This window comes from Macaca nemestrina, chromosome 6 (assembly GCF_043159975.1).
Source record: "Macaca nemestrina isolate mMacNem1 chromosome 6, mMacNem.hap1, whole genome shotgun sequence".
NCBI classification, from domain to species: domain Eukaryota; kingdom Metazoa; phylum Chordata; class Mammalia; order Primates; family Cercopithecidae; genus Macaca; species Macaca nemestrina.
Window position 1 is genome coordinate 12,349,005 of NC_092130.1, and position 27,904 is coordinate 12,376,908.

Consider the following 27,904-nt stretch of genomic DNA (forward strand, 5'->3'; position numbering starts at 1 on the left):
TGTAAGTGTATGTCTATGTGTGTCTGTGTATGTCTGTGTGTGTGTATCTGTGTGTCTGTGTGTGTGTCTATGTGTGTCTGTGTGTGTGTCTGTGTGTGTGTCTGTGTGTATGTGCGTGTATGTGTGTCTGTGTATGACTATGTGTATGTGTGTCTGTGTGTGTGTCTGTGTATGTCTGTGTGTGTGTATATGTGTGTCTGGGTGTCTGTGACTATGTGTGTGTGTCTGTGTGTGTGCCTGTGTATGTCTATGGGTGTGTGTGTCTCTGCGTGTGTGTGTATGTGTGTCTGTGTGTGTGTCTGTGTGTCTGCATGTGGGGGAGGAGAATTCTAAATAAACAGTAATTGTCATAAACAGTATTTTTCATTTAACTTTCCCAACAACTCATATTGAAAGTATTTTGATAGTTTCTGAGGGAGAAACAATGATGTGGCAAAGCTCAAATAAAAAGGAACTCACAATCCCCTTTCTCCAACACTCAGTTAAATATTTTTAAGATATTATCAGTTTTCCTTTTTGTTTACATTTTCTTGAGGAAGAAGTGGCCTCCGGAAGTGAGATCAAGCCCAGGGAATGGGATCTTACCCAAGTGGAGGCTAGCATCGTGCTTCCAGAAAGCCGTTCTGTTGTCTCGAGAAGAAACTAATTTCTGAAAGCAGGCTGCTTCTCTCCAAAACACATCAAAAGACTTCCCCAAGTCAAAGGTATATTTAGTGTGATCGCTGGTTGACACCTGTCTAACATTTTCCTTCTGTTTCACATCACGGGGGTTTACAGCACTCCTGGCTGCTCTTGATGGAGAACATTCTGATGATAGTTATGTGTGGGAGAACCTCGAATCAAATAAAACACTGTTCTTTTCCCTGCACTTCAGGCCAATTACTATCATTGCTCCATCAAGATGTCTGCCCAACTATTAGGCCGATTACCTTTGACTTTCTCTTTGAGATACAGTCCAGACAAGAGCAATCCTCTTGGGAGAATTGCTATTCCCAGCTCCAACAGGCCAGGGTGGATGATGGCCCGTGGGAAGGGAATTTCACTACCACAACGCCTGTGTCCATGTGAATAAAGGAGAAGGAGGACAGAAGCTGTTGGGAAATAATCTGAACCCCAGAAAATGTGCTAAGTTTAGAGGGAAAAGGAGTTAGTTGGCTAGAATCCAAAGAAATCCAGTGGTTAAGAGCACAGGCTCTGGAAAGTATGAATCCTGATTTCACCTTTTCCTGGCTGTGTGTGACCTTGGGCAAGTTTTCTAACTGCATTCAGCCTTGGATTCCTCAGTTGGAAAATGCAGAGAATTGTGATAGTGCTACCTCATGTGGCCACTCCATGGGTTGAGGAAGCAAGAGACACGAAGGCATAATACCGGGGCTAGCACACTGTTGACGCTCTATGAATGCATAGCTCTTCTTGTTGTTATGAACCACTTCTCTGAATTCTTGTAGACCCCAGCTGAGCCAGCTGCTGTGCAGGGTGTGTGCTGTCACGTATGTGTCAAGCCTCTTGAGTTTAAACACAAAGCGACACAAAGGAAGTCATTTCTCATCACGTTCTTAAACTAAAGATTTAAAAAAATCTCAACATCTCAAGCTGGTTCCAAATTTGTTTCTAGTTTTTTCCTTTTGTGAGCTAGTCTCTACCCTATTACTTTTCTTCCCCATTGGTACCTAACCTAATTCTGGGTATTTTCCCTTTGTGGAACGCTTCTCCACTGACTTTCATTATACAAAGTTTAGGACATGACTTTAGAGTAGGGGTTGGCAAACTTTGTCTGTAAAGGGACAGAGAGTAACGATTTAGGCTTTGTGGGCCATATGGTCTCTGCTGCAATGACTCAACTCTGCCGTGACAGTGGGAAAGCTGCCATAGACAATATGTAAACAGATGTATGGGGCTGTGCTCCAATAAAACTTTATTCAAAAAAACAGGCAGTGGGCCAGATTCAGCCCATGGGCTACAGTGCAGCCAACTCCTGCTTTGGAGCATTTGGCCAGTCTTGACAGGGTCAGCCTTTGCTTAGCAGAGGGAATAAGGATTGATGTGAATCCCATGGTCAGTACCAAAACTCGATGTGATTTCACACCATTCTGAAGTGTGGCCACTGATGAAGAATTGCCACCTGAATTTCAGGATGGATTACATAGCTCTTTGAAGAATCATGGAGTCCCTCAGAAAAATCCATGGGGCCAATAGAAAAGTTCTTAAAATGTAATCAACAGAAAAACAGCGATACTAGATGTATTCCTAAAGAAAAAAAAATCGGATGTCATTTAGTGACCACCAACTCATGCCACACACGTTTTATTTGTCATGATACTCACATCACCCTCTACTTCTGGATGTGGTCATTACCTTTTCACAGATGATGAAACTGAGGCTCAGAGAGATAAGTGAATTGCTCAGTTAACATGTGGGGAAGCAAATCTTGGATTTAATGCTGGAGCTACCAAGTCTTTCTTCAAGAAGCCACCTTGTGTGCGCTTCCCCCGTGAATCTTGAGATCTACAGCTAAAAGTTGTTGGGACACATGGTGTTGTACAAAGGTGGTGGACAAGACCTAGAAGCCCATGCCATTTCCACTGTTTCCACAGCCTGGGTCTTTGAGAGGTTCAGCTTTCTGAATCTCAATTTATTCTTCTGTGAAATGGGTCTATTAATCTCCCCTGATTCACAGAGGTTCTACCCAGGATCAATTATTATTGTCAGGAGGAAGATTAAAAATCCCAGTAACGTAACTTTAATGAAAATATCTGCAGCTTCTTTGCTTGTTAACATACTTAGGGTTTGTTGTAGAAAAACTTTATGAAACCTTCCTCAAGCGAATGACCGTTTTAGAGCTTTGTATTGCATGTATAAGGACATTTTGGTTGAAACTTCGCTTTTCCCTTGGCAGCTAATAGAAGGCAGGGCTACCCTATGCCAAAATGATAAATACTTAATTAAAACACTTTGAGATTTACCTACTTAAGAATGAAAACATGATTTTTAAATGTCTATATAATTTATCTGATTTAAAGTTTTTAAAAAATCACTTTTTATTAATATTTTGAGGTTCCCTTAATTTTTAAGAAAAATTCCGAGCTGGTGTGAATTGCCAGTAGTTTCTCTAATATATGCTTAGAGATTTATATATTTATTCTAGTTAATCCCCACAATGGCCCTATGAGGTGGGCATTCATGTTAGTTCTATTTTACTATGAGGAAACTGAGGCTTATCAAAGTCAAGTGATTTGCTTAGGTTGTGTGGTCAGGACTCAACCCAGGCAGTCTGACCTAAACTCTTTTTTTTTTTTTTTTTTTTTTTTTTTGAGACGGAGTCTCGCTGTGTCTCCCAGGCTGGAGTGCAGTGGCGTGATCTCGGCTCACTGCAAGCTCCGCCTCCCGGGTTCACGCCATTCTCCCGCCTCAGCCTCCCAAGTAGCTGAGACTACAGGCGCCCGCCACCACGCCCGGCTAGTTTTTTGTATTTTTAGTAGAGACGGGGTTTCACCATGTTAGCCAGGATAGTCTCGATCTCCTGACCTCGTGATCCACCCGCCTCGGCCTCCCAAAGTGCTGGGATTACAGGCTTGAGCCACCGCGCCTGGCCGACCTAAACTCTTAACCTCAATTTCATCCTTGGTGGCTCTTTCATGGTTTAAGCAGCATTTCCATTTAATCAGAGCTAGTTTCAGGTGTGTGACACTATAAGGTCTAAACAAAGGATCCTTGTTGGTTGTCATCTGTACTAGAAACTACCTTAGAAGATGTGTTTTCTGCAGAGAAGCCCAGAACATTTCCATCTTCCCTTCATGGTGTACCATCTCAGAGATCCCACACCTACCTAGGACAACGGTGTTGAAGGAAACCATCTCTTTGTCTTTTCCATCATTGTAGAAGGCCAGATGCCACAGGCCCACATCCAGGTACTGCACAAACACGGCTTCGTTCTGAACCAAGGTCTGTATGCTCCGGCGTTCCCTGGGAGATTCAACCACACTCCACTTCTCCTTCCCGTCCAGACGTTCCATGAAGTCATACTGGGAAAAGAAGAGAGAGTACCATGTATGAGACAAGGTGCAGATGTGGTCCCATACGTGGCACCTTCCCCTCCTATCCATTTGTTAATGGAGAAAGACCTTTTTTGTAGCACATTTTGCTATGAACTTATTCAGGAAAACAAGAGCCACAAAATGTGTAACAGTAACAGTCATTATTTATTATGCTTCATAATGATTGCTACTATTAATACTTTTATTACTCTGGGTCACAATCTCTTATCTGCTGTCCTGAAATCCAAAGAGCTTTAACCCAAAGTTTTTCTTTTGTTTGTTTGTATGTGTGTGTTGTGTGTGTGTGTGTGTGTGTGTGTGTGCGCGCGTGTGTGTGGTGGAGGGAGTGGTACATGCTGTTGCTCCAGTCCCCCTCTGTATTATATAATACAGAGGATATGCAAAGTATAACTTTTCCGTAATCCTCCAAATTATGAATTCCAAAATGTAATCGATTGCCTGAGCGTTTCAGATAAAGAATTATGAACCCATGTTACCAGCTACCATTTTATTGATTATTTACTAGGAGAAATGGCACAGCAGAATGGCCATGATGAGGGCTATGGAGCCTGAGAGAATCCTGAATGAGGTGCTTACTAGCTTCTCCTGTCTGTGCCTCAGTTTCCCCATTGGCAAAACTGAAAATAAGAGTATCTGTGTTACGGGGTTGTTGTGAGGATTCAGATAATATTTAGAACAGTGCCTGGCACCCAGCAAACACAAAATACGTGTTAGCCATCATGATCATTGTCATCATTTTATTCAGTTCTTGAAGAAACCCTGATTTGGTACCTATCTTGGTATAATTTACATCCATATTTTACAGATAAGAAAGCTGAGGCTCAGAGAAGTCAAGCAACTTTTCCAAAGTCACGCAGCTCCTAAGTGGCCAAGCAAGAATTTAGACATAGATTGGCTTGGTGTTTATGTTTATGCCCTTATAGTGCCTGGCCTTGGATAAACCAGCAATTAAAGTTTAACTTTGCTTCAGTGGAAACCAGGTTCAGAATTGGAAGTGATTAATGAGAGACAGAGTGGTCAACTAAGGCTACCATGATAAGGGGATGGGGAGGTCAAATGGGACCCAAGAGAGGCCTGTTCTAAATAATAGGTGAAATGCTGTAGCAGGCAAGTGGGAGCCATTGAAGTCTCTTGAGCAGTGACTGATGTGATGAAAGGGATGTTTTGAAGAATTAGTGTGTAGGAAGGATATGAGATATTCTAAAGGGTGAAAAACTGAAAGCAGGAGGACCAATTAGGAAGTGATTGCAGAAACCCAGGGGTGAGGTAACAAAGGGTTTGATTAGGACAGTGAATGAGAAGAGGGGGACAACTTTGGAGGAACATTTCCAAGGAAGAGGTGACAGGGCTTGACCGTGGGCTGGACAGAGAGGATGAAGGAGAAGGCAAAGAGGACACCAATGTTTCTTACTTGTTGACAAGAAAATCGATAAAACCCCAGTAGAACTGGACTAATCTTGTGAGCTCTTGCAAAATCACTGCATAGAAAAGTCACTTGCATGCTGACTTCCAGAGAACATTCAAAGTGTAGGTTTTAGCCAATGAAAACCACCACTGTAGGATTAAGCAATCTCTCCACTTTCCCTTCCATAAAAAGGTTTTTATGGGTTACAGACATCAACTATAACCCCTTTTACGAACTTCATAGAATGAAACTCCAGGAATCTCCTAATGTGCCTTTCCCGTCGTCAGAATCGCCAGTTTTTCCACCTGAAATGTGATCACTGAAAACAAAAGACTCTATAATCTTAAACACAAAGGCTTTGCCATCAGACACACCTGGGTTTGAATTCTGACTCTGTCACTTACTATTCTTTGATGTTGGGCACATCTACTTTTACCTTCTTCTTGGTTTTCATACCAGGGAATTAATCACACCTAACATTCAGGGAGGTTATAAGGATGACATGAGATAATGCTTAGGGCAGGGCCAGAAAGTTAATAACCATTTTATTAAGTACCTAGGGACTATGAGTCACCTACTTGCAAATCATAATGATCATGACGAGCAGCGCGTGGTTCTAGTTTCACACGTGGGGCACTGGCAATGGCCACTGCTTAGAAGTTGAAATTTTCTCCATTTCTCAAGATATGAGTGTGTTTAGCTTCTCTCTACCCCATATCCCATTGGTCCCAGCTGTCTTTGTGGGATAAAATAAATGACTTAAAGTGATATGACAAACTGATGCTGCTTTTGGAGACCTTTCTAACCAAAGCATTTGTTCCTTAGCAACCTCGAAAATGTCCAACTGCAAAGACCCACGTCTACAAATTGCTGTCAGCCAGAGGAATGGCTGTAACTTCCTTGGTGCCGAGGTGAGAAGGATCTACTTCATTTCGGGTCCAAGTAATCACCCCCATGAGGAAGAGTTTGGCTGAAGGTGATTACTTGTGTGGGGCCATTGCTCATTACTAATTTGGGCATTAGTCATCTCTTGCCGAACCACCTGACCAGCCAAGGGACACGGAAATGGCTTAGGACTAGTGGCAGTGCTCACCGTCCAGCCCAGTAAATTACTCTAAGAAGAGGCATTTTTCAGGGGAAAGAGAAGACATCTGTTTTGGCTGGCTCCTCAGAGTCCCCCCCACAGAAGCACAGAGGGCAGTTTTCATTTAAGGAAGAATTGGCTAGCCAGGGGCTCTTGGAGAAGATATTGACTCTGATATGATATGGTGTTTCATGTGTCTCAATCCTGTAGCCCTTTATTGTGCTTTATTATCTTCAAAGCACTTATTACCCCCTAAAATGATATAATTTATTTTTATGTGTGTTGTCTTTCTACTCAGAAGAACATAAACTCCAGGAAGACAGGGGTTTCATCTGCAGGGTAGAGTGGTGAGGAGCGAGGACTTCAGAACTACTGCCCTTCCTCCTTCCCAGGACAGGCCAAATGATCCTCAAGATCATTTTCTTCCTTCCTTCCCTCCTTCCTTCCTTCCTTCCTTCCTTCCTTCCTTCCTTCCTTCCTTCCTTCCTTCCTTCCTTTCTTTCTTTCTCCTTTCCTTCCTTTCCTTCCTTTCTTTTCTTTCCTTCCTTCCTTCCTTCCTTCCTTCCTTCCTTCCTTCCTTCCTTCCTTCCTTCCTCCCTCCCTCCCTCCCTCCCTCCCTCCCTCCCTCTCTCCCTTCCTTCCTTCCTTTTTTTTTTTTTTTTTTTTTGGAGTCTCGCCCTGTTGCCCAGGCTGGAATGCAATGGCTTGATCTTGGCTCACTGCAACCTCCACCTCTTGGGTTCAAGTAATTTTCCTGTCTCAGACTCCTGAGTAGCCGGGATTACAGGCACCTGCTACCACACCCGGGTAATGTGTTGTATCTTTAGTAGAGACGGGATTTCACTATGTTGGCCAGGCTGGTCTCGAACTCCTGACTTTGTGATCTGCCTGCCTTGGCCTCCCAAAGTGCTGGAACTATAGGCATGAGCCACCGTGCCTGGTCAAGATAATTTCTTGCAGGACAACAGGACAGGATCGCCCAGGAAAAGGCGGCAGCATCTTCTGTTGGTAAAATTCCACTCTATTATGTGTAGGGTGTTTGTTTATCACAATTTCCCAGGAGTTTCCCTCTTTATACCTCTTGTTCCTCCTTTCTATCTCAAAGTGCTCTAGAGTAGAGTGTACATAGAGTCACTATACATAGATTAACATGTGTCAAGCAGCATCACACAGCATCACTCACTGCTGCTATAATTTGGGCAAGGGCTGGAGGCTAGAAATGCAGGGGGAGGATAAACTGAGCCAGCCATGGAGACTGCCTTCCAGGATAGGGAGCCTGGGAGCAAGTGAGAAGCTGGTTTGCAAGGAGGCCATCTGGTGTAGGGGAGCCTCTGCTCTCTAGGATTCCTAGGCTACAGCCTGGCCAGCTTGCTTGGCAGACTGACTGTCACTAGAAGGAGGGCATTTTCCAAAAGCTCAGGCCCTGGCCAGAGTTTCCTTTTCATCCCTCAACACTGGGAATTGATAACTCAGGCTTAGTATTGGGGACATCTGGCTCCTCTGTTCTAGGACCTCATTGTGATCAATCTGGGACATGGGGATGCTTGGGGGACCAAACTGTGCCTCGTTGACTAAAGAGGTTACTCTGTAGCACGTCCTACCCATTAGGTCTGCAGAAACTCTAGAAGGGGTTTAGGAGGCACATGACCAAATCCCAATAGAAGGATGTGTCTGTGCACGGGCTGGCTGCGGGAGGAAGTTTGTCTCCCAAAGCCGCTTGTGTCTCTTGCAGCCACCCAGAGGGTGATAGCACAATAACCCAAAGTAAACACCACCTCTCCCCGCCCAGTTCTCTCCTTTTCCCTGGCCTCTGAAAAATAACCCACTTTGGCATGCAATGTGAGGGCTGTGCCTTTGAGTCATCAGTCATACCCCAAAGTGGCATGAAAATGCAACTTTTACGAGAGCTCGAGAGGCAAAGAAATAAACCACAGCAAATATTTGACTGATCCAATTATAAATCTCCCCACTTCTTGGCAGAGACTGAGGAGGAATGGTAATTAAGATAACTTAGTGGGTTTCCAGAGGAGCGGGAGGAGAGCAGCAGAGCCTGGACCGTGGAGCGGGGGCTGTTACTTTCCCAGAAGGGAAGGCGGCCACAGGCAGGGAGCGGGCAGCCCAGAGATTCTTCTAGAAACCACACTGATACACACCTGCCAGAGAGGGCAAGGTTAAAGACAGACTCATTGCCCTTCGGGAGGATGTTATTACTGGGTCCAGGACCCCCCAAAAAGGGGGGATGACTTCATCGCTATTTGGAACGTTTTCTTGCTGAGGGTCAACGCAAACGGGAAAAGCAATAAATGCTGACATTTCCCGGGGAAGCCTGCCACTCCCCTCGCTCTGCACTGGCAGCATCACCGGCCTCCTGACGACGTCTGATGTTGATTCTACCTCAGATGGCAGGGCATGCTCAGCAGTTGGTGGGATGCAGGGGAGCGGCATGTGTGAGCTAGGGCTGCTTGAAGCCACATGACCACAGGGTCTCTGGTCTCATCCAGCGACCGCGGGAACGACTTAGCTGCGGTGGGTCGCTCACTCATGGGGGCCTGTTCATCTCTTTCTGCCTCCAGCCAGGCCTGTGGCAAAGTGCGCCTGGCTGATTCCTCATTAAAGCTCAGCACAATTTCTTTGCTCTCTTTCAAAGGGGCTGAGTGCTCAGGGAAGGGGGAGGAATGACAGCGTGCTCCAGGGGGGGCTGGCTTCCCTGAGTGTGGTCTTGCCTGTCTTTTTCAGGACTCCCTGCTCAGTTCCTACTTACAGTATCTGAGTCACTTAACTAAATGCAACAGGCCCAGCTGCAGGCACCACTGCTCGGGCCACTGTGAGAACCAGCCCCTGAACTTCCGGACAGGAAACAGCATCTGCATTTCCAGACTGTAGCAGCTCATCACGCCAGGCTCCGCAGGCAAGAATCAAGCAGATGGAAGCTAGAGAGGAACCAAACAGGGTTCCCTAAAGTCAGCAGCTGGGGAGAATTTATCTTACAAGGGCAGAATTCTTGATTCTTTCATTACATGTCCTCTTGCAGCAGCAACAAAAGTAATAATAAAAAATAAGAGCCTATTTTTGCCTGAGCACTTGCTACATGCCAGGCATAATAGCAAATGCTGATGTGTGTTATTGCATTCTACCCTCCCCAAAACCCTAGTCTCATCTCGGAAGAGAACAGTGGTTTCTAGAGAAGTTAACGAATGGATCCAGTGCCATTGAGCTTGGTTGGTGGCCAAGCAAGGATTTGAAGTTGGATTTGCATGAATTTTAACAATTATGGGGGACAGATCCATCTTTTCCAAGAACCTAGTTGTAGCTGCCAGCATATCTGGTGGCTGGCCTGGTTTGTAAGTCCCCTCACGATGCCACTGAGCGGATAAGAAGGAGGAAGGAAGAGCTTAGCAGTGCTAGGGTCAGACCTGGGCAGAGCAGGCTGGCCTGAGGACAGGGAGACATCCCACTGGGGCAGAGAAAAAAGGGTGCCTGGAAAGGTCTGGATGGCTTTGCTGGGTGTTGGCTGTACTTGGTCCATAAGTGGCTTTGGGAGCCGGCCCCTTCCCAATTCCCTAAACACCATTCTACCTGTATGTTTTCCAGTCACACTGCTCTTCTCTCTGTTCCTGGAAGATGCCAAGCTCATCCCAGCCTCAGGGCCTTCGCACCAGCCATTCCCTCTCCCTGGCCTATTCTTTCTCGTGATCTCTTCTCATTAATCCTGCCTTTGCCTAAATATCATGACCTGAGAAAGGGCTTCCCTGACTACCCATTCTGAAATACCTCTATCAAAATGTAAATCAAAACCACAATGAGATACCATCTCGCACAAGTCAAAATGGCTATCATTAAAAAGTCAAAAAACAACATGCTGGCATGGCTGTGAAGAAAAGCGAGCACGTACACACTGTTGATGGGAATGTGAATTAATTCAGCCACTGTGGAAAACAGTTTGAAAATTTCTCAAGTAACTTAAAACAGAACTACCATTCAACCCAGTAATCCTATTACTGGGTACCCAAAAGAAAACAAATTGTTTTACCAAAAAGACACATGCACTCATATGTTCATTGCAGCACTAATCACAATAGTAAAGATGGGATCAACCTAGGTACCTATCAATGGTGGATAAAGAAAAGTGGTACATATACACCATGGAATACTATGCAGTCATAAATAATGAAATCATATTTTTTTCAGCAACATGGATGTAGTTGGAGGCCATGATTCTAAGCAAATAAATATAGGAACAGAAGACCAAACATGACATATTCTCACTTATCAGTGGGAGCTAAGCATTGGGTACTCAAGGAAATAAAGATGGAACAATAGACACTGGGGACTACTAGAGAGGTCAGAGAGGGAGAGGGCAAGGGTTGAAAAACTATTAAGATTTTCACTCTTGGGTAACCATTGAGTGCTATGCTCACTACCTGAGTGATGGGACCATTTGCATCCCAAACTTTAGTATCATGCAACATATCCAGGTAACAAACTTGCTCATGTACCTCCAAGTCTAAAAAGAAAGTTGAAATTATTTTTTTAAAAAACCTCTATTACTTCTTCTTGTTTCTATCCTCAGCAAAAACTCATGATTCTTTGAAAAAAAACCTTGCTACTAATTTATAATTAATCTTCCTCCTTTTGGATATGAACTTCCTCCAACACTTAAGAGTGGGAGACTTGTCGCTGGAGTTCCAAGATAGCCAAATAGGAACAGCTCCAGTCTACAGCTCCCAGCGTGAGCATCACGGAAGATGGATGATTTCTGCATTTCCAACTGAGGTACCAGGTTCATCTCACTGGGGCTTGTCGGACAGTGGGTGCAGCCCACAGAGTGTGAACCGAAGTAGGGTGAGGCCTCAGCTAGGAAGCTCAAGGGGTCGGGGAATTCCCTTTCTTAGCCAAGGGAAGCCATGACAGATGGTACCTGGAAAATTGGGACACTCCCACCCTAATACTGTGCTTTTCCAATGGTCTTAGCAAATGGCACACCAGGAGATTATATCCTGAGCCTGGTTCAGAGGGTCCCATGCCCACAGAGCCTCGCTCACTGCGAGCACAGCAGTCTGAGATCAAACAGGAAGGCAGCAGCGAGGCTAGGGGAGGGGCGTACACCATTGCTGAGGCTTGAGTAGGTAAACAAATTGGCTGGGAAGCTCGAACTGTGTGGACCCCACTGCAGCTCAAGGAAGCCTGCCTGCCTCTGTAGACTCCACCTCTGGGGGCAGGGCATAGCTGAACAAAAGGCAGTAGAAACTTCTGCAGACTTAAACATCCTTGTCTGACAGCTTTGAAGAGAGTAGAGGTTCTCCCAGCATGGAGTTTGAGATCTGAGAACGGACAGACTACCTCCTCAAGTGGGTCCCTGACCCCTGAGTAGCCTAACTGGGAGACACCTCCCAGTAGGGGCCAATTGACACCTCATATAGCCAGGTGCCCCTCTGAGATGAAGCTTCCAGAGGAAAGATCAGGCAGCAACATTTGCCACTCTGCAGTATTTGCTGTTCTGCAGCCTCCACTGGTGATACCCAGGCAAACAGGGTCTGGAGTGGACCTCCAGCAAACTCCAACAGACCTGCAGCAGAGAGTCCTGCCTGTTAGAAGGAAAACTAACAAACGGAAAGGACATCCACACCAAAACCCCATCTGTATGTCACCATCATCAAAGACCAAAGGTAGAAAAAACCACAAAGATGAGGAGAAACCAGAGCAGAAAAGCTGAAAATTCTAAAAATCAGAGTGCCTCTTCTCCTCCAAAGGAACACAGCTCCTCGCCAGCAATGGAACAAAGCTGGACAGAGAATGACTCTGATGAGTTGAGAGAAGAAGGCTTCAGATGATTGGTAATAACAGACTTCTCCGAGCTAAAGGAGGATGTTCGAACCCATCGCAAAGAAGCTAAAAACCTTGAAAAAAGATTAGACAAATGGCTAACTAGAATAAACAGCATAGAGAAGACCTTAAATGACTTGATGGAGCTGAAAACCATTGGGCGAGAACCACATGACACATGCACAAACTTCAGTAGCCGATTCAATCAAGTGGAAGGAAGGGTATCAGTGATTGAAGATCAAATGAATGAAATGAAGCGAGAAGAGAAGTTTAGAGAAAAAACAGTAAAAAGAAATGAACAAAGCCTCCAATAAATATGGGACTATGTGAAAAGACCAAATCTATGTCTGACTGGTGTACCTGAAAGTGACAGGGAGAATGGAGCCAAGTTGGAAAACACTGTTTAGGATATTATCTAGGAGAACTTCCCCAACCTAGCAAGGCAGGCCAACATTCAAATTCAGGAAATACAGAGAACACCACAAAGATACTCCTCAAGAAGAGTAACTCCAAGATACATAATTGCCAGATTCACTAAAGTTGAAATGAAGGAAAAAGTATTAAGGGCAGCCAGAGAGAAAGGTTGGGTTACCCACAAAGGGAAGCCCATCAGACTAACAGCAGATTTCTTGGCAGAAACTCTACAAGCCAGAAGAGAATGGGGGCCAATATTCAACACTCTTAAAGAAAAGAATTTTCAGCCCAGAATTTCATATACAGTCAAACTGAGCTTCATAAGTGAAGGAGAAATAAAATCCTTTACAGACAAGCAAATGCTGAGAGATTTTGTCACCACCAGGCCTGCCTTACAAGAGCTCTTGAAGGAAGCACTAAACATGGAAAGGAACAACTGGTACCAGCCGCTGCAAAAACATTATAAACACCATCGATGCTAGGAAGAAACTGCAACAACTAATATGCAAAATAACCAGCTAACATCATAATGACAGGATCAAGTTCACACATAACAATATTAACCTTAAATGTAAATGGGCTAAATGCTCCAATTAAAAGACACAGACTGGCAAATTGGATAAAGAGTCAAGACCCATCAGCGTGCTGTATTCAGGAGACCCATCTCACGTGCAGAGACACACATAGGCTCAATATAAAGGGATGGAGGAAGATCTACCAAGCAAATGGAAAACAAAAAAAAGCAGGTGTTGCAATCCTGGTTTCTGATAAAACAGACTTTAAACCAACAAAGATCAAAAGAGAGAAAGAAGGCCATTATATAACGGTAAAGGATCAATTCAACAAGAAGAGCTAACTATCCTAAATATATATGCACACAATACAGGAGCACCCAGATTCATAAAGCAAGTCCTTAGAGACCTACAAAGAGACTTAGACTCCTACACAATAATAATGGGAGACTTTAACACCCCACCGTCAACCTTAGACAGATCAACAAGACAGAATGTTAACAAGGATATCCAGGAACTGAACTCAGCTCTGCACCAAGCAGACCTAATAGACATCTACAGAACTCTCCATCCCACATCAACAGAATATACATTCTTCTCAGCACCACATCACACTTATTCCAAAATTGACCACATAGTTGGAATAAAGCACTCCTCAGCAAATGTAAAAGAACAGAAATTATAACAAACTGTCTCTCAGACCACAGTGCAATCAAACTAGAATTCAGGACTAAGAAACTCAATCAAAACTGCTCAACTACATGGAAACTGAACAACCTGCTCCTGAATGACTACTGGGTACATAACGAAATGAAGGCAGAAATAAAGATGTTCTTTGAAACCAATGAGAACAAAGACACAACATACCAGAATCTCTGAGACACATTTAAAGCAGTGTCTCAGTCTTGCGCACAAGAGAAAGCTGGAAAGATCTAAAATTGACACCCTAACATCACAATTAAAAGAACTAGAGAAGCAAGAGCAAACACATTCAAAAGCTAGCAGAAGGCAAGAAATAACTAAGATCAGAGCAGAACTGAAGGAGATAGAGACACAAAAAAACCTTCAAAAAATCAATGAATCCAGGAGCTGGTTTTTGGAAAAGGTCAACAAAATTGGTAGACCCCTAGCAAGACTAATAAAGAAGAAAAGAGAGAAGCATCAAATAGATGCAATAAAAAGTGATAAAGGGGATATCACCACCGACCCCACAGAAATACAAACTACCATCAGAGAATACTATAAACACCTCTATGCAAATAAACTAGAAAACCTAGAAGAAATGGATAAATTCCTGGACACATACACCCTCCCAAGACTGAACCAGGAAGAAGTTGAATCCCTGAATAGATCAACAACAGGCTCTGAAATTGAGGCAATAATTAATAGCCTACCAACCAAAAAAAGTCCAGGACCAGACGGATTCACAGCTGAATTTTACCAGAGGTACAAAGAGTTACTAGTACCATTCCTTCTGAAACTCTTCCAATCAACAGAAAAAGAGGGAATCCTCCCTAACTCATTTTATGAGGCCAACATCATCCTGATACCAAAGCCTGGCAGAGACACAACAACAAAAAAAGAGAATTTTAGACCAATATCCCCGATGAATATTGATGCAAAAATCCTCAATAAAATACTGGCAAACCGAATCCAGCAGCACATCAGAAAGCTTATCCACCACGATCAAGTTGGCTTCATCCCTGGGATGCAAGGCTGGTTCAACGTACACAAATCAGTAAACGTAATCCATCATATAAACAAAACCAAAGACAGAAACCACATGATTATCTCAATAGAAGCAGAAAAGGCCTTCAACAAAATTCAACAGCCCCTCATGCTAAAAACTCTCAATGAACTAGGTATTGATGGGACGTATCTCAAAATAATAAGAGCTATTTATGACAAACCCACAGCCAATATTATACTGAATGGGCAAACACTGGAAGCATTCCCTTTGAAAACTGGCACAAGACAGGGATGCCCTCTCTCACAACTCCCATTCAACATAGTGTTGGAAGTTCTGGCCTGGGCAATCAGGCAGGAGAAAGAAATAAAGGGTATTCAATTAGGAAAAGAGGAAGTCAAATTGTCCCTGTTTGCAGATGACATTATTGTATATTTAGAAAACCCCATTGTCTCAGCCCAAAATCTCCTTAGGCTGATAAGCAACTTCAGCAAAGTCTCAGGATACAAAATCAATGTGCAAAAATCATGAGCATTCCTATACACCAATAACAGACAAACAGAAAACCAAATCATGAGTGAACTCCCATTCACGATTGCTTCCAAGAGAATAAAATACCTAGGAATCCAACTTACAAGGTATGTGAAGGACCTCTTCAAGGAGAACTACAAACCACTGCTCAGTGAAATAAAAGAGGACACAAACAAATTGAAGAACATTCCATGCTCATGGATAGGAAGAATCAATATTGTGAAAATGGCCATACTGCCCCAGGTAATTTATAGATTCAATGCCATCCCCATCAAGCTACCAGTGACTTTCTTCACAGAATTGGAAAAAAGTACTTTAAAGTTAACATGGAACCAAAAAAGAGCCCGCATTGCCAAGACAATCCTAAGCCAAAAGAATAAAGCTGGAGGCATTACGTTACCTGACTTCAAATTATACTACAAGACTACAGAAACACAAACAGCATGATACTGGTACCAAAACAGAGATATAGACCAGTGTAATAGAACAGAGCCCTCAGAAATAATACCATATATCTACAACCATCTGATCTTTGACAAACCTTACAAACACAAGAACTGGGGAAAGGATTCCCTATTTAATAAATGGTGCTGGGAAAACTGGCTAGCTGTATGTAGAAAGCTAAAACTGGATCCCTTCCTTACACCTTATATAAAAATTAATTCAAGATGAATTAAAGATTTAAGTGTTAGACCTAAAGCCATAAAAACCCTAGAAGAAAACCTAGGCAATGCCATTCAGGCCATAGGCATAGGCATAGGCAAGGACTTCATGACTAAAACACCAAAAGCAATGGCAACAAAAGCCAAAATTGACAAATGAGATCTAATTAAACTAAAGAGCTTCTGCACAGCAAAAGAAACTACCATCAGAGTAAACAGGCAACTGACAGAATGTGAAAAAAATTTTACAGTCTACCCACCTGACAAAGGGCTAATATCCAGAATCTACAAAGAAGTTAAACAAATTTACAAGAAAAAAATCAACAAGCCCATCAAAAAGTGGGCAAAGAATATGAACAAACACTTCTCAAAAGAAGACATTTATGCAGCCAACAGACACATGAAAAAATGCTCATCACTGACCATCAGAGAAATGCAAATCAAAACCACAATGAGATACCAGCTCATACCAGTTAAAATGGTGATCATTAAAAAGTCAGGAAACAACAGGTGCTAGAGAGGATGTGGAGAAATAGGAACACTTTTACACTGTTGGTGGGACTGTAAACTAGTTCAACCATTGTGGAAGACAGTGTGGTGATTCCTCAAGGATCTAGAACTAGAAATACCATTTGACCCAGCCATCCTATTACTGGGTATATACCCAGAGGATTATAAATCATGCTGCTATAAAGACACATGCACAAGTATGTCTATTGCAGCACTATTCACAATAGCAAAGACTTGGAACCAACCCAAATGTCCATCAACGATAGACTGGATTAAGAAAATGTAGCACATATGAACGATGGAATACTATGCAGCTATAAAAAAGGATGAATTCGTGTCCTTTGTAGGGACATGGATGAAGCTGGAAACCATCATTCTGAGCAAACTATCGCAAGGATAGAAAACCAAACACCACATGTTCTCACTCATAGGTGGGAACTGAACAATGAGAACACTTGGACACAGGGTGGGGAACATCACACACCGGGACCTGTCATGGGGTAGGGGACGGGGGAGGGATGGCATTAGGAGATATACCTAATGTAAATGATGAGTTAATGGGTGCAGCACACCAACATGGCATGTGTATACATATGGAACAAACCTGCACATTGTGCACATGTACCCTAGAACTTAAAGTATAATAATAATAAAAAAGAGTGAGAGACTTGTCTGTTTCACTTAACACAGCATCCCCCGTGCCTAGAACAGTGCTTGGCACATAGTGGGTACTCACTAAAGATCTTTATTGCATGAATAAAAAAGATTTAAGCCAAAAGGAAATAGTATCTAGAGTGAAGGGTGTACCAACAAGGTGGAGTTTTGGTGACACAACTACTTAAAGGATATAATCTCTTCAGGAAATGCCTTTTGGAAATTTTAGTGGACACTAGTTTTCTCTTATTTTTGCTTCCTTACTGTTCAGATGCTACCATGAGTTAACATTTAATGAGGCCAGGCACTGTTCTAAGTGATTCATGCTCATAATAACCCTACTGAATACAAATTATTCCTGTTTTGCATATGAGGAAACTGAGACACAGAGAGGTTACATAGCTTGCCCAACAGTTAGTAAGTGGTGGGGCTGAGACTGACACCCAAGCAGCCAGCTTCAAAGAGGGCACTCTTAATCCAGTGTATTACAGTCTTCTCAATATGCCTAATGAACAGGCAGCCAGTAGGGGGTGCTGGCATGCCTCTCTCATTTGCACATGTGTGTGTGTATTCACAGGACCACAGGGTGCAGGCACACTCCGCCCCGTCTTTGATGGGCAGGGGAGCGCCAGCCAACATCTGGTTTCACTTAGAAGGCCTAAGGGTCCTTAAATTGGAGTTCATAGAAAAATCTGAAGCGTGACTCTCAAGCCTGTTATGCTGTAAGGGCAAATGAATGTAAAACTGTTTGTTCCTTCAACAAATATTGAGCAACCACCATGTGCCTGGCACTGCTCTGTGTACTGGGGATACAGCAGTGAATGATACAGACAAGGCCTCTGTCCTTCTGGAGCTGACATTTCCAAGGAGGGGATATAATGTCAGGGAGGGAAGAGGACTGTGAGTAAAAAATAAAGCAAACCAGCCAGGTGCAGTGGCTCACGCCTGTAATCCCAGCACTTTGGGAAGCTGAGGTGGGTGGATCACAAGGTCAGGAGTTCAAGACCAGTCTGGCCAACATTGTGAAACCCTGTCTCTACTAAAAATACCAAAATTAGCTGGGTGTGCTGGGGTGCACCTGTAGTCCCAGCTACACAGGAGGCTGAGGCAGGAGAATTGCTTAAACCTGGGAGGTAGAGGTTGCAGTGAGCCAAGATCACGCCACTGCACTCCAGCCTGGGCGACAGAGCAAGACTCCATCTCAAAAATAAAATAAAATAAAATAAAATAAAATAAAATAATAAAATAAAATAATTAAAATAAAGCAAACCAGACAACCCAAATGTCCATCAACAGGTGAATGGTCACACACATTGTGGAATATACTTACAATTGAAAAGCTACTCAGTAATAAAAGTAATAAGCTATGGAAACTGATATGGTTTGGCTATGTCCCCACCCAAATCTCATCTTGAACTGTAGCTCCCATAATTCTCTCGTGTCGTGGGAGGGAGCTGGTGGGAGGTATTTGAATCATGGCGGCGGGTCTTTCCTGTGCTGTTCTCCTGATAGTGAACAAGTATCATGAGATCTGATGATTTTAAAAAGGGGAGTTCCCCTGCAAATGCTCTCTTGCCTGCCGCCACCATGTAAGATGTGCCTTTGCTCTTCCTTCGCCTTCTGCCATGATTGTGAGGCCTCCCTAGCCATGTGGAACTGTGAGTCCATTAAACCTCCTTTCCTTTATAAATTACCCAGTCTCGAGTATGTCTTTATTAGCAGCGTGAGAACAGACTGATACAGGTACAAACAACACCATGGGTGAATCTCGCTGACATTCTGCGAGTGAAAGAAGGCAGACACAAGAGCACATGATTCCTTGCATATGAAACTCTAGTGGAGAAAAATCTAATCTCCAGTGACAGAAAGCAGATCAGTGGTTGCCTGGGCCTGGAGGTGAGGTTGGTGTGGGGCATAGGGGAGCTGTTGGGTGGTGGCATTGTCCTCTATATGGCTGTGGTGGTGCTTACTGAGGTGGATACAGTTTTCAGATTTTAGGGATCCAAGTGGACACTTAGAAAATGTGTGCACTGGTGCATGTTTTAGCAGCACAATTAGCAATTGCAAAAATATGGAACCAGCCCAAATCCCCATCAATCAACAAGTGGATGAAGAAAATGTGGTACATATATACCATGGAATACTACTCAGACATAAAAAGGAATGAAATAATGACATTCACAGCAACCTGAATGGAATTGGAGACCATTATTCTAAGTGAAGTAACTCAGGAATGGAAAACCAAACATTGTAAGTTCTCACTCGTAAGTGGGAGCTAAACTTTGAGGACACAAAGGCATAAGAATGATACAATGGACTTTGGGGCCTCAGGGGAAAGGGTGGAAGGAGGGTGAGGAATAAAAAAACTACACATTGGGTACAGTGTACACTGCTTGGGCGACGGATGCACCCAAATCTCAGAAATCACCACTAAAGAACTTATTCATGGAAGCAAACACCACTTGTTAACCAAAATCTATTGAAATAAATTTTTTAAAGTGTGCATTGGGTAGTTTTAACTTTATACCTAAATTAAGTTGATTTAAGAAAAATAAAGCATAAAGCGTGAAGGAGTATTCTGTTGTAGATTCACTTGTCAGGAAAGGGCTTATGGAGGGCATGAGGTGTAAAAAAGTCAGGGGGAGCCATCTGAATATCTGGGGGATCATTCCAGGAAGGGAGGACATTCAGTGCAAAAAGTTCGGAGGCAGAATGAGCTTGGCAGGGCTGAGGGAGAGCAAGTGAGCTGATGCGGTAGAGTCCAGGGAGTGAGGAGGAGACTGGTGGTTAACCAGACTGCAGAGGGACTGGCCAGCCACAGAGACTGATCTTCCGTCAGCTGTTTACTGAGCACCTACTGTGGACGGCCACAGCTGTGAGTGAGGGAGACGCAGCAGGGAGCAGAACAGCTGCTGCCCTTCTGGAGCTGATATTCTAGAACAACTTCAGAATTTCCCTTTGCATGATTGGAGGCCAGTGGAGGGTTTCAGAGGCTGAAAAGATGAGACCAGAGCTTGTTTTTGTCATAATAGGAAAGCGTCTTGCCTGGTGTGTTTACTGAGCCTGGTTCCTATGAAGGCCCTCCGGGGTTGGCACGGGTTTTGGTGGTTTGCTGGTTGAAGATAAGCAGATTATGGGTTCTGCCAAATTTCCTCCCTTCATATATCAAGCCTAAAATTGTGGTTTTCAAGTTCCAAAGGAGTGTATTTTGAATGTCTCTGGTATGGGAGGGGGGTGATGTAGGGGAAATGAAAAATGAATAGAAATGGGTAAAGTGTCACAACGGAAGGATAAAGTAATATGATCACTATGAATATTTGGCACATTCCAGCAGCCCTTCTTCTCAGAGCTGTTTCAGAATGGGATTCCCAACAGAAACAGTAACGAGGCTGGGCCAAGCAAAGGCAGGGACAATTCAATTCCTGATAGGTGAGTGAGTTCCCTGGACATTCTGGGACAGGTATTGGCGCTGGTATCCACTAGCCACACGAGGACAGGGCTAGCTCTGCCTTGTCCGTGCCTGCAGCCCCTTGACATGTAAATAGGTGCTCAGTAAATGTTGGCTGAATACAACGTGATGGCCTGCCTCTGGCAGAATGGTGCATCTGTCTGAACACAGGGTCTCCTTCAGGGAATGTTAACCCTTCTCATATGAAATTTCTGAGAACAGGGGAAACAGAAGCCATAAGTCTTGATCTCTTATTTTCAACAAGATTTTCCCCAGGTACATGAAGGTGTGCATTCCCAGTGAGAAGGGTAACTCATAACTTCAGGGCATTTGGCCACTTTTTCCTTTTATTTAACATGTGTTCCTAGCTGGGGTTGTGTACACAGCTGCAAATATGCAACAACTTAACACAGGGACACAGCCATTAAACCTCCAGAGGGGCTGCCCCCCTAGGTCACTGTCGGAGCCAGTTCTAGAAGGAAAAGCTAGTCCCCATTAGCGAAGAATGACTAAAGCAAAGCAGAATTTCTAAAAAGAAGTCAATTGTTACGTGAAGCTTCAACATAGCCCACACAACAAGGGGTGTCTTGGTCTGCCCTCTGCTTAGAAAGGCCCTCTCTTGTCTTTCTCTTTACCTGCTTAACTCACCCTCAAAGATTCACTTTGTGTAGCCTCCTCTAGGAGGGTGCCCTAAAATCCCTCACAGGTTAAAAGTGGTGGCCAACTTTTATGCTCCCAAGTCTCCTGTATCCAACCCTCTAGTAATAACAATAGCTGATATTTGTTGAATATGTTATGTGAGGGACAGGAACAGATCATGTAAATGACATACAGTAGTGGCTCCAGGAAACATACAAGAGCATAGTGCTAGCAGGGTGAATGTTATTTCACCTCTCCCATCCCATGAAGAGCTGTGCTTGGGCTCCACACAGGTAGATGCAGTGTGCACTGTGTCCCCCCGAGAGGCACCCCAAACCTCTGCTACCTCTCCTATTCATAGAAGGATAGGGAGGAGACAGGAATCACTTGACTGAGTAGGAAGACTCTGAGCTTTGCAGTTTATACTAGAGTTTTGACAACCAGCTGAAGCGCAGTTTGCATGTCGGTATTGGTATCAGACAGCGTCCTTGCTGTTCTGGCTGGAGAGCTGCCTTGTTGCTAGGCTACCTGAGAGTGAGCTATAAGGGTTGTAGACCAGTTAGATTGATTGATTGATCTCCATGGGGTGCTTACTATTTGCTGGGCATTATCTCATTTATTCTTACAATGGCCTGATGAGGGATAGTCCTCATTTTCTGAATGTTGAAACTAAATCTAGAGTGACTCATCCGGAAACACTTCATAGGAGAGACAAGATTCAAACCCAGACCAGGATGATTGTAGAGTGTCAGCTGTTATTCTCCACCCTGGACTGCATCTCACGACCCTCCGTACTTGATGTTGTCATCATTTCTTAACTTGTCAGGTCTCCATCTCCTTAAAGGCAGAGCCGATGCTTTTAATCGCTGTATCCCCAGTACAGACATTCAATGAGTATTTGTTGAGCGCATGAATGGATTGATTTTATATTTCATCTTCTCACGAGGTCATGCCCTCATCATGCTGCCTTTTGATCCAACCCAAGAGAAGGGTAGAAGGTATTGTTCTGAAGACCAAGTGAGCCATAATGTTGACCTCACAGAGCCTTGGGGTCAAGGTCAGTGAAATTGATGAGCATTTCAAGGCTATTCCAAGGTACACAAAGGAGAATGAATGTTTTACCTCTCAGTGCTTTGCTGATGTGATTTCTTATTTACCGCACATTCCCATCTAATTGTCTTCAGCCAATGGTTTATCAAAAATGTCACATTTGGCTCCTTGCCCTCCCAAGATCAATAGGAGGGCCCAATGTGGGTTGGCCGTGAAAATATTTCAAACATATCACCAAGAAGAGGGAGCACACTGGGGATGTGTGCAGTCACAAAATGACTTCCCAAGCCCTAATGAGGAACAGAAGCACAGGCAATGAACAGCTTCTCTTGAAGCATGAGCTGCACCTTTCACCAGGCTGCAGTGTAACTCTGCACAAGTCTTCAGCTCTGATTCTGCTCTCTCATCCCCAAAGTGGGAATAATAAAAGTCCCCACCCCTGAGGGACGCTGTGAGTTCGGCTCGGCTCATGGTAAGCACTCAATTAATGTGAGCTGCTCTCATGGTTATTGTTGTTATAACACCTTGATGTATTATAAATCCTTTGAGCTGGCAATTCCACTCCAAGAATTCATCACAAGGAAATTATTAAAAAATATAAGAACATAGACCTGAAAGAATGTTTACTGTAGAATGATTTATCATATTGAAAATGGGGGATTGCTTGAAAAAAATTTTATTCAAGACAATGGACTATTTTGAGGCATTTAAAATGAGTTTATGGAAAAATATTCAGACTTGGAAAGATGTCCTCTATCTATTATTAAGCAAAGACTCAGGGTAAAAATAGTGTGTGTGGTATGATCTTGTGTTTGTAAAAATGATGACTATATGTGAACAGAAAACAGTCTGGAAAATATACTTAAAAATGTTAATGTTTTCTGTTTATCCTATCATCACCATGTCTTACTTTATAATGAGAAAAACATAAATAAAAGTTATCTTATAAAAATTGAAATCTGTTTTTTTGTTTGAATCTGTTTTTATGTCATGAATGCTTTGAAACCATAATAATAATAGCTTACACCATTTCTATGTGCCAGCGTGAATCTAAGTGCTTTACAAAGATTACTTCATTTACATCCAATATTGCTCTGAGCACATAATATTATCTCCAGTTTATAGATGAGGTAACTGAGGCACAGAAAGGTTGAATGACTTGCCCAAGGTCATACAGCTTGGAAGTATTGGAGGTTGGAGTTCAAAGTCAGATAGTTTAGACTGATCTACACTCCTTCTGCCCAGGCTCTCCTGCTATTCCTGTCTGGAAGAGCAGCGTAAGAATTTCACAGCGGTTTCTTTTTCTTTTTCCTTCCTTCCCTTCCTTCCTTCCTTCCTTCCTTCCTTCCTTCCTTCCTTCCTTCCTTCCTTCCTTCCTTCCTTCCTTCCTTCCTTCTTTCCTTCCTTCCTTCCTTCCTTTCTTTTCTTTCTTTTCTTTCTTCCTTTCTTTCCTTTTTGAGACATGATCTCACTCTTTTGCCCAGGCTGGAGTGCAGTGGCACAATCAGGGCTCACTTCAGCCTTGACCTCCCGGGCTCAAGCAATCCTCCCATCTCAGCCTCCCAAGTAGCTGCGACTACGGGCAGATACCACCATACCTGGATAATTAAATTTTTCTGTTTTTTTGGTAGAGATGAAGTCTCACTTTGCTGTCCAGGGTGGTCTTGATATCCTGGGCTTAAGTGTCCCTCCTGCCTTGATTTCCCAAAGTGCCAAGATTATAGGCATGAGCCACTATAGCTGGCCTAAAGTTTATTTTCTAAATAAGTATTTAGATATTTTAAAAATTATAATTCAATCTCACACTGACTTCATTTATATGGTAGGATCTAGTTATCTGAGGATCATTGGAATTCGTAAGAGGCCACTTAAAATCAATACACTTAACAAATGGAAAACTGTTTGATTAGAACTTTATCTTGGAAAAGGAAACCCTGCCGAAAAGTTTATTTTATCTCATATTTAGGGAAATTCAGGTTACACTTGAAACTATGCTCTAGTTGTGAGAATGAACATTGAATTTTCATACATACACAAAAACACGACGCCACACATTTCGTTCTATCAGCTTCATCGATAGCAAAACACATGCTGTTTTCAGAGATGTCAGAAGAGGAGCATTATATGCATCGTAGAATCGATGAAACACACAGGACAGTGAAGCATCACTTAGTGTAACGAGTGCAATAGAATCAAAAAGAGCATTTCTGTAAGCAGATGGGATATCTTCATCAAATTTCCCAGGATCTCTCTTTACGTTTTTTATAAACACCCTCTTTGATGTGCCGATCTTATCACCTTCTTTGTTAATTTTCTCTGCCTCCGTGTTTAACTGTGCTACCTCAGCCAGATCCATATTTACCAAGGCTTTCCTCTGACACATTCAAGAAGATCCCCACCACCATTTTCCTTGACTTGATAAAATTCCTGTTTTTGGCAGTAGGTGTAATTTTACTCCGTAAACAATTGTGTTTACGTTGTACTGTAGATGCTCCTAGAAATGAGTGAGCACCAGAGAGAAGGAAGAGGAAGGTGTCTGGCTGCCAGATCCACATCCCAGCTTTGAGCCCCTAGCCTCTGTCTCAGTTCTTCCATCCGTAAAAGGGGAGTGCCACTAATGCTACCTAGCTCATACGGTGTTGTGAAGATAAAACAAGATAATGCACATGGAACAATCAGTCCCTGTTACATTGTGGTCCTCTGAGAGTGCTGGCCATTATTCCGAGTGGGTTTAGACACCATGTTAAATGGAGAGGGATCTCTTGAGTGCAGGACATTTTTATAAGAGCTCGGATGAATGATTAATGATTATTGTCGTCTCAGAACAACTTTAGCTTCCCTACAAAGCATCCTTACTGAGAGGGGCTTCAATGAACATTTTAGAAGCCATTAATTTTTGTGAAGATCTTGGAATAAAGCTTTTCCTAACATCTCTGAGCATACATTGAACTTCTGTAACTGTCGTTTATCAGGAAGCTTAAAGATGTGTACTAGGCTTTCTTTGAATCCAGGCCGATGTGTGTCTGCTCAGATAAAGTCGTACAAGCAATTGCACTGAGGGATCCTGTTCAACCAAATGCCAAGCAGAGCAGAGGCACATGTTTGATTCAGGATGTAAAACCAGGAGCAGAATTCCAAATGAATGCGTAATATGTCCCATAATGGTGATTTTATTTTTAAATAAGGAGAGTTTCAAAGCTTGGGTGCAACTCCCCTATTTTTATATCTAAGGCAAGGGATGCGAGTAGTTGTTCAATATTTTAAGTGATTTAACCTTGAAACAGTTATTTCCTTTTCCTCCTCTTTCAAACTTCTGGATCAATTTAATTGAAGACTATCTACAGTCTGTAAGGGAAATGATTAAAGGAAATACTGTTGCTATTCACAAGTACTTGTATAGATTTGTTATGGTTTTTCTCAAAATTGCAAAAAAACACATAGTATATAAATAAATGGAATCTTGAGAAAGTGATTGGAATTATAGGTGTCATCTATAACCACTGTTTGTTTTACTGAACATAGGCTCAAACTTGTTACAGATTCACTTATTAAACACACACATACACACACACACACACACACACACACACACACACACACACACACAGAGAGAGAGAGAGAGATTACAGAAATTAAGAGAAGTATAAAAGATACCCATATTACAACCCCTCAAATGAATAAATGTTAAAGTTTTGTGGAATTATATCCAGTCTGTGTGTGTGTATGTTGGAGATTGGGGGGTGGGGGACTTGTCTTACCTTTAATATGTTTTTACGGATAAAAGGAAGTACTCTTAAAACATAATTCCCAGTACTATTCTTCTTGACTATTCTTAGAGGTGACCACTCTCATGGGTTTAGTCTCTCTCTTCTCTGGATATATATCCACACATATATATAATACATGTGATTTATTAATACATAAACATACATATACAGAGATTAACATTGTAATACTAAATGTGGATTTGAACTCTAAACTCTATGTTAATAAAACTGTCACTTTCATCTTTTTATATATAGGGTTCTATATAAGATTTCACTTGAGGATAAAGGTCATTTGCTTAGAAAATTTGCAAACTCCTGAATTACAGCACCTCCAAGACTCTCCTCGGTCTAAAATATGTGATTTGGTGCTGCCCCTTCAAACTCATTCCTGTTTTGTCTGTTGCTGCCTTCTCTCTGAATTCCATGAACTCAAGCCTTGTCCTTCTTGTAAAACATCCACGGTGTCCTCCTGTGCACCCTTCACACCGGTTCTCTTTCCAGACTCAAGCATTCCATGAGATTTCTCCTTGCGCTGCTCAGTAGTTGTCCAGGAGGGTGCCCACTGACTCAGATGGCAGTTTCAGTTCCTCTCTCCTGTTAGGATGCCACCAGCTAACCAGAAGGGGCCTCTCAGGAAAGTCCTTTCCAAAAGCACTTTCAGTCCAATGCGGAAGAAACCAAGATTCTCTTGGTTTCACACAATCATTCACTACACCTTGAGCTTCTTTGGAAAGGAAGGTTCTGAAAAATATGCCTGTAAAGATCTGGCTTCCTCCAAAATGAAATGAAACTTCGTATCAGGGGCTTCTGCAAAGCGTGATTTGATGTGCTACGCAAGCTGACAGCCAAACCCTGGCACTGCCTCCACATTTCAGCTCCATGTGAAAGGTGAGGCCCAGTGGAGCCTATCTGACTGGTCAATGGGCACTGAGAGAGTAAAGAGAGAGTGGCAAGATGACAGAGCCAGGGAGCTCCAAACAGCCAGGCACTCCAGCATCCCAGGAATGCAGTTAGTCCCACATCTAATTGAAACCATGTGCAGGTTTGCTTACTTGGGCAAGAAAGAAGGGGACAAGGAAAGACAGAGTTCATTTTCAAATAAGGATCTGAAACGAAAAGGAGTAAACTCGAGCTGGCAAAGACTAAAACCACTAATCACCATCTATAAATCTGCTTTTAAAAAATGTCATTAGGGGCATTCTGCTCATAAGAACAGATAGAAATGTTTGCTCAGCTCATTTTATCTTGGTCCACATATGCCCAATCTGCCATATTTGCATTTATTTGGTATGATCATGGGGCAATTTGTGGTCTCTTAAACTGTTCCCCCCTATTGGCTAATGAGTTTAATGTGAGGATAATTTTACTTCCCATCCCACAGATACCTCTCAGCATAAAGCATTAGGGGGTGCCAGTATCTGCTCCTGTCTTACCGCCACTCAATCCCTAGAATCTCTTTTAATCAACTTGCTGGAGCTGTAAGCCCATCATATACTTTTAAGTTGCCTCTGGAAGTCACTGGGCTCCTGGCTCCATCGGTCTGAGTGATGAAATAGGCATTTTTAATATTTGCTAAACAGGATTGTGGAGAAGGTGAAGTCCCAGCAGGGCTCCCAAGCGGCAACTGCATCTTGTTGTCTCCAGTTAATCATGTACCTAATTT

At 43.0% G+C, this 27,904-nt stretch overlaps 1 protein-coding gene across 19 annotated transcripts in view; it reads right to left on the minus strand.

The window, feature by feature from the left end:
* Positions 1 to 27,904, minus strand: part of LOC105480824 (teneurin transmembrane protein 2) — a 3,943,693-nt gene that overhangs the window by 173,851 nt on the left and 3,741,938 nt on the right. For all 19 annotated transcript variants that reach the window (XM_071097760.1, XM_071097759.1, XM_071097767.1 and 16 more), the window contains one exon: positions 3,827 to 4,022. In XM_071097760.1, coding sequence (XP_070953861.1) covers positions 3,827 to 4,022 — 196 coding nt within the window. The remainder of the gene's footprint in view (positions 1 to 3,826; positions 4,023 to 27,904) is intronic.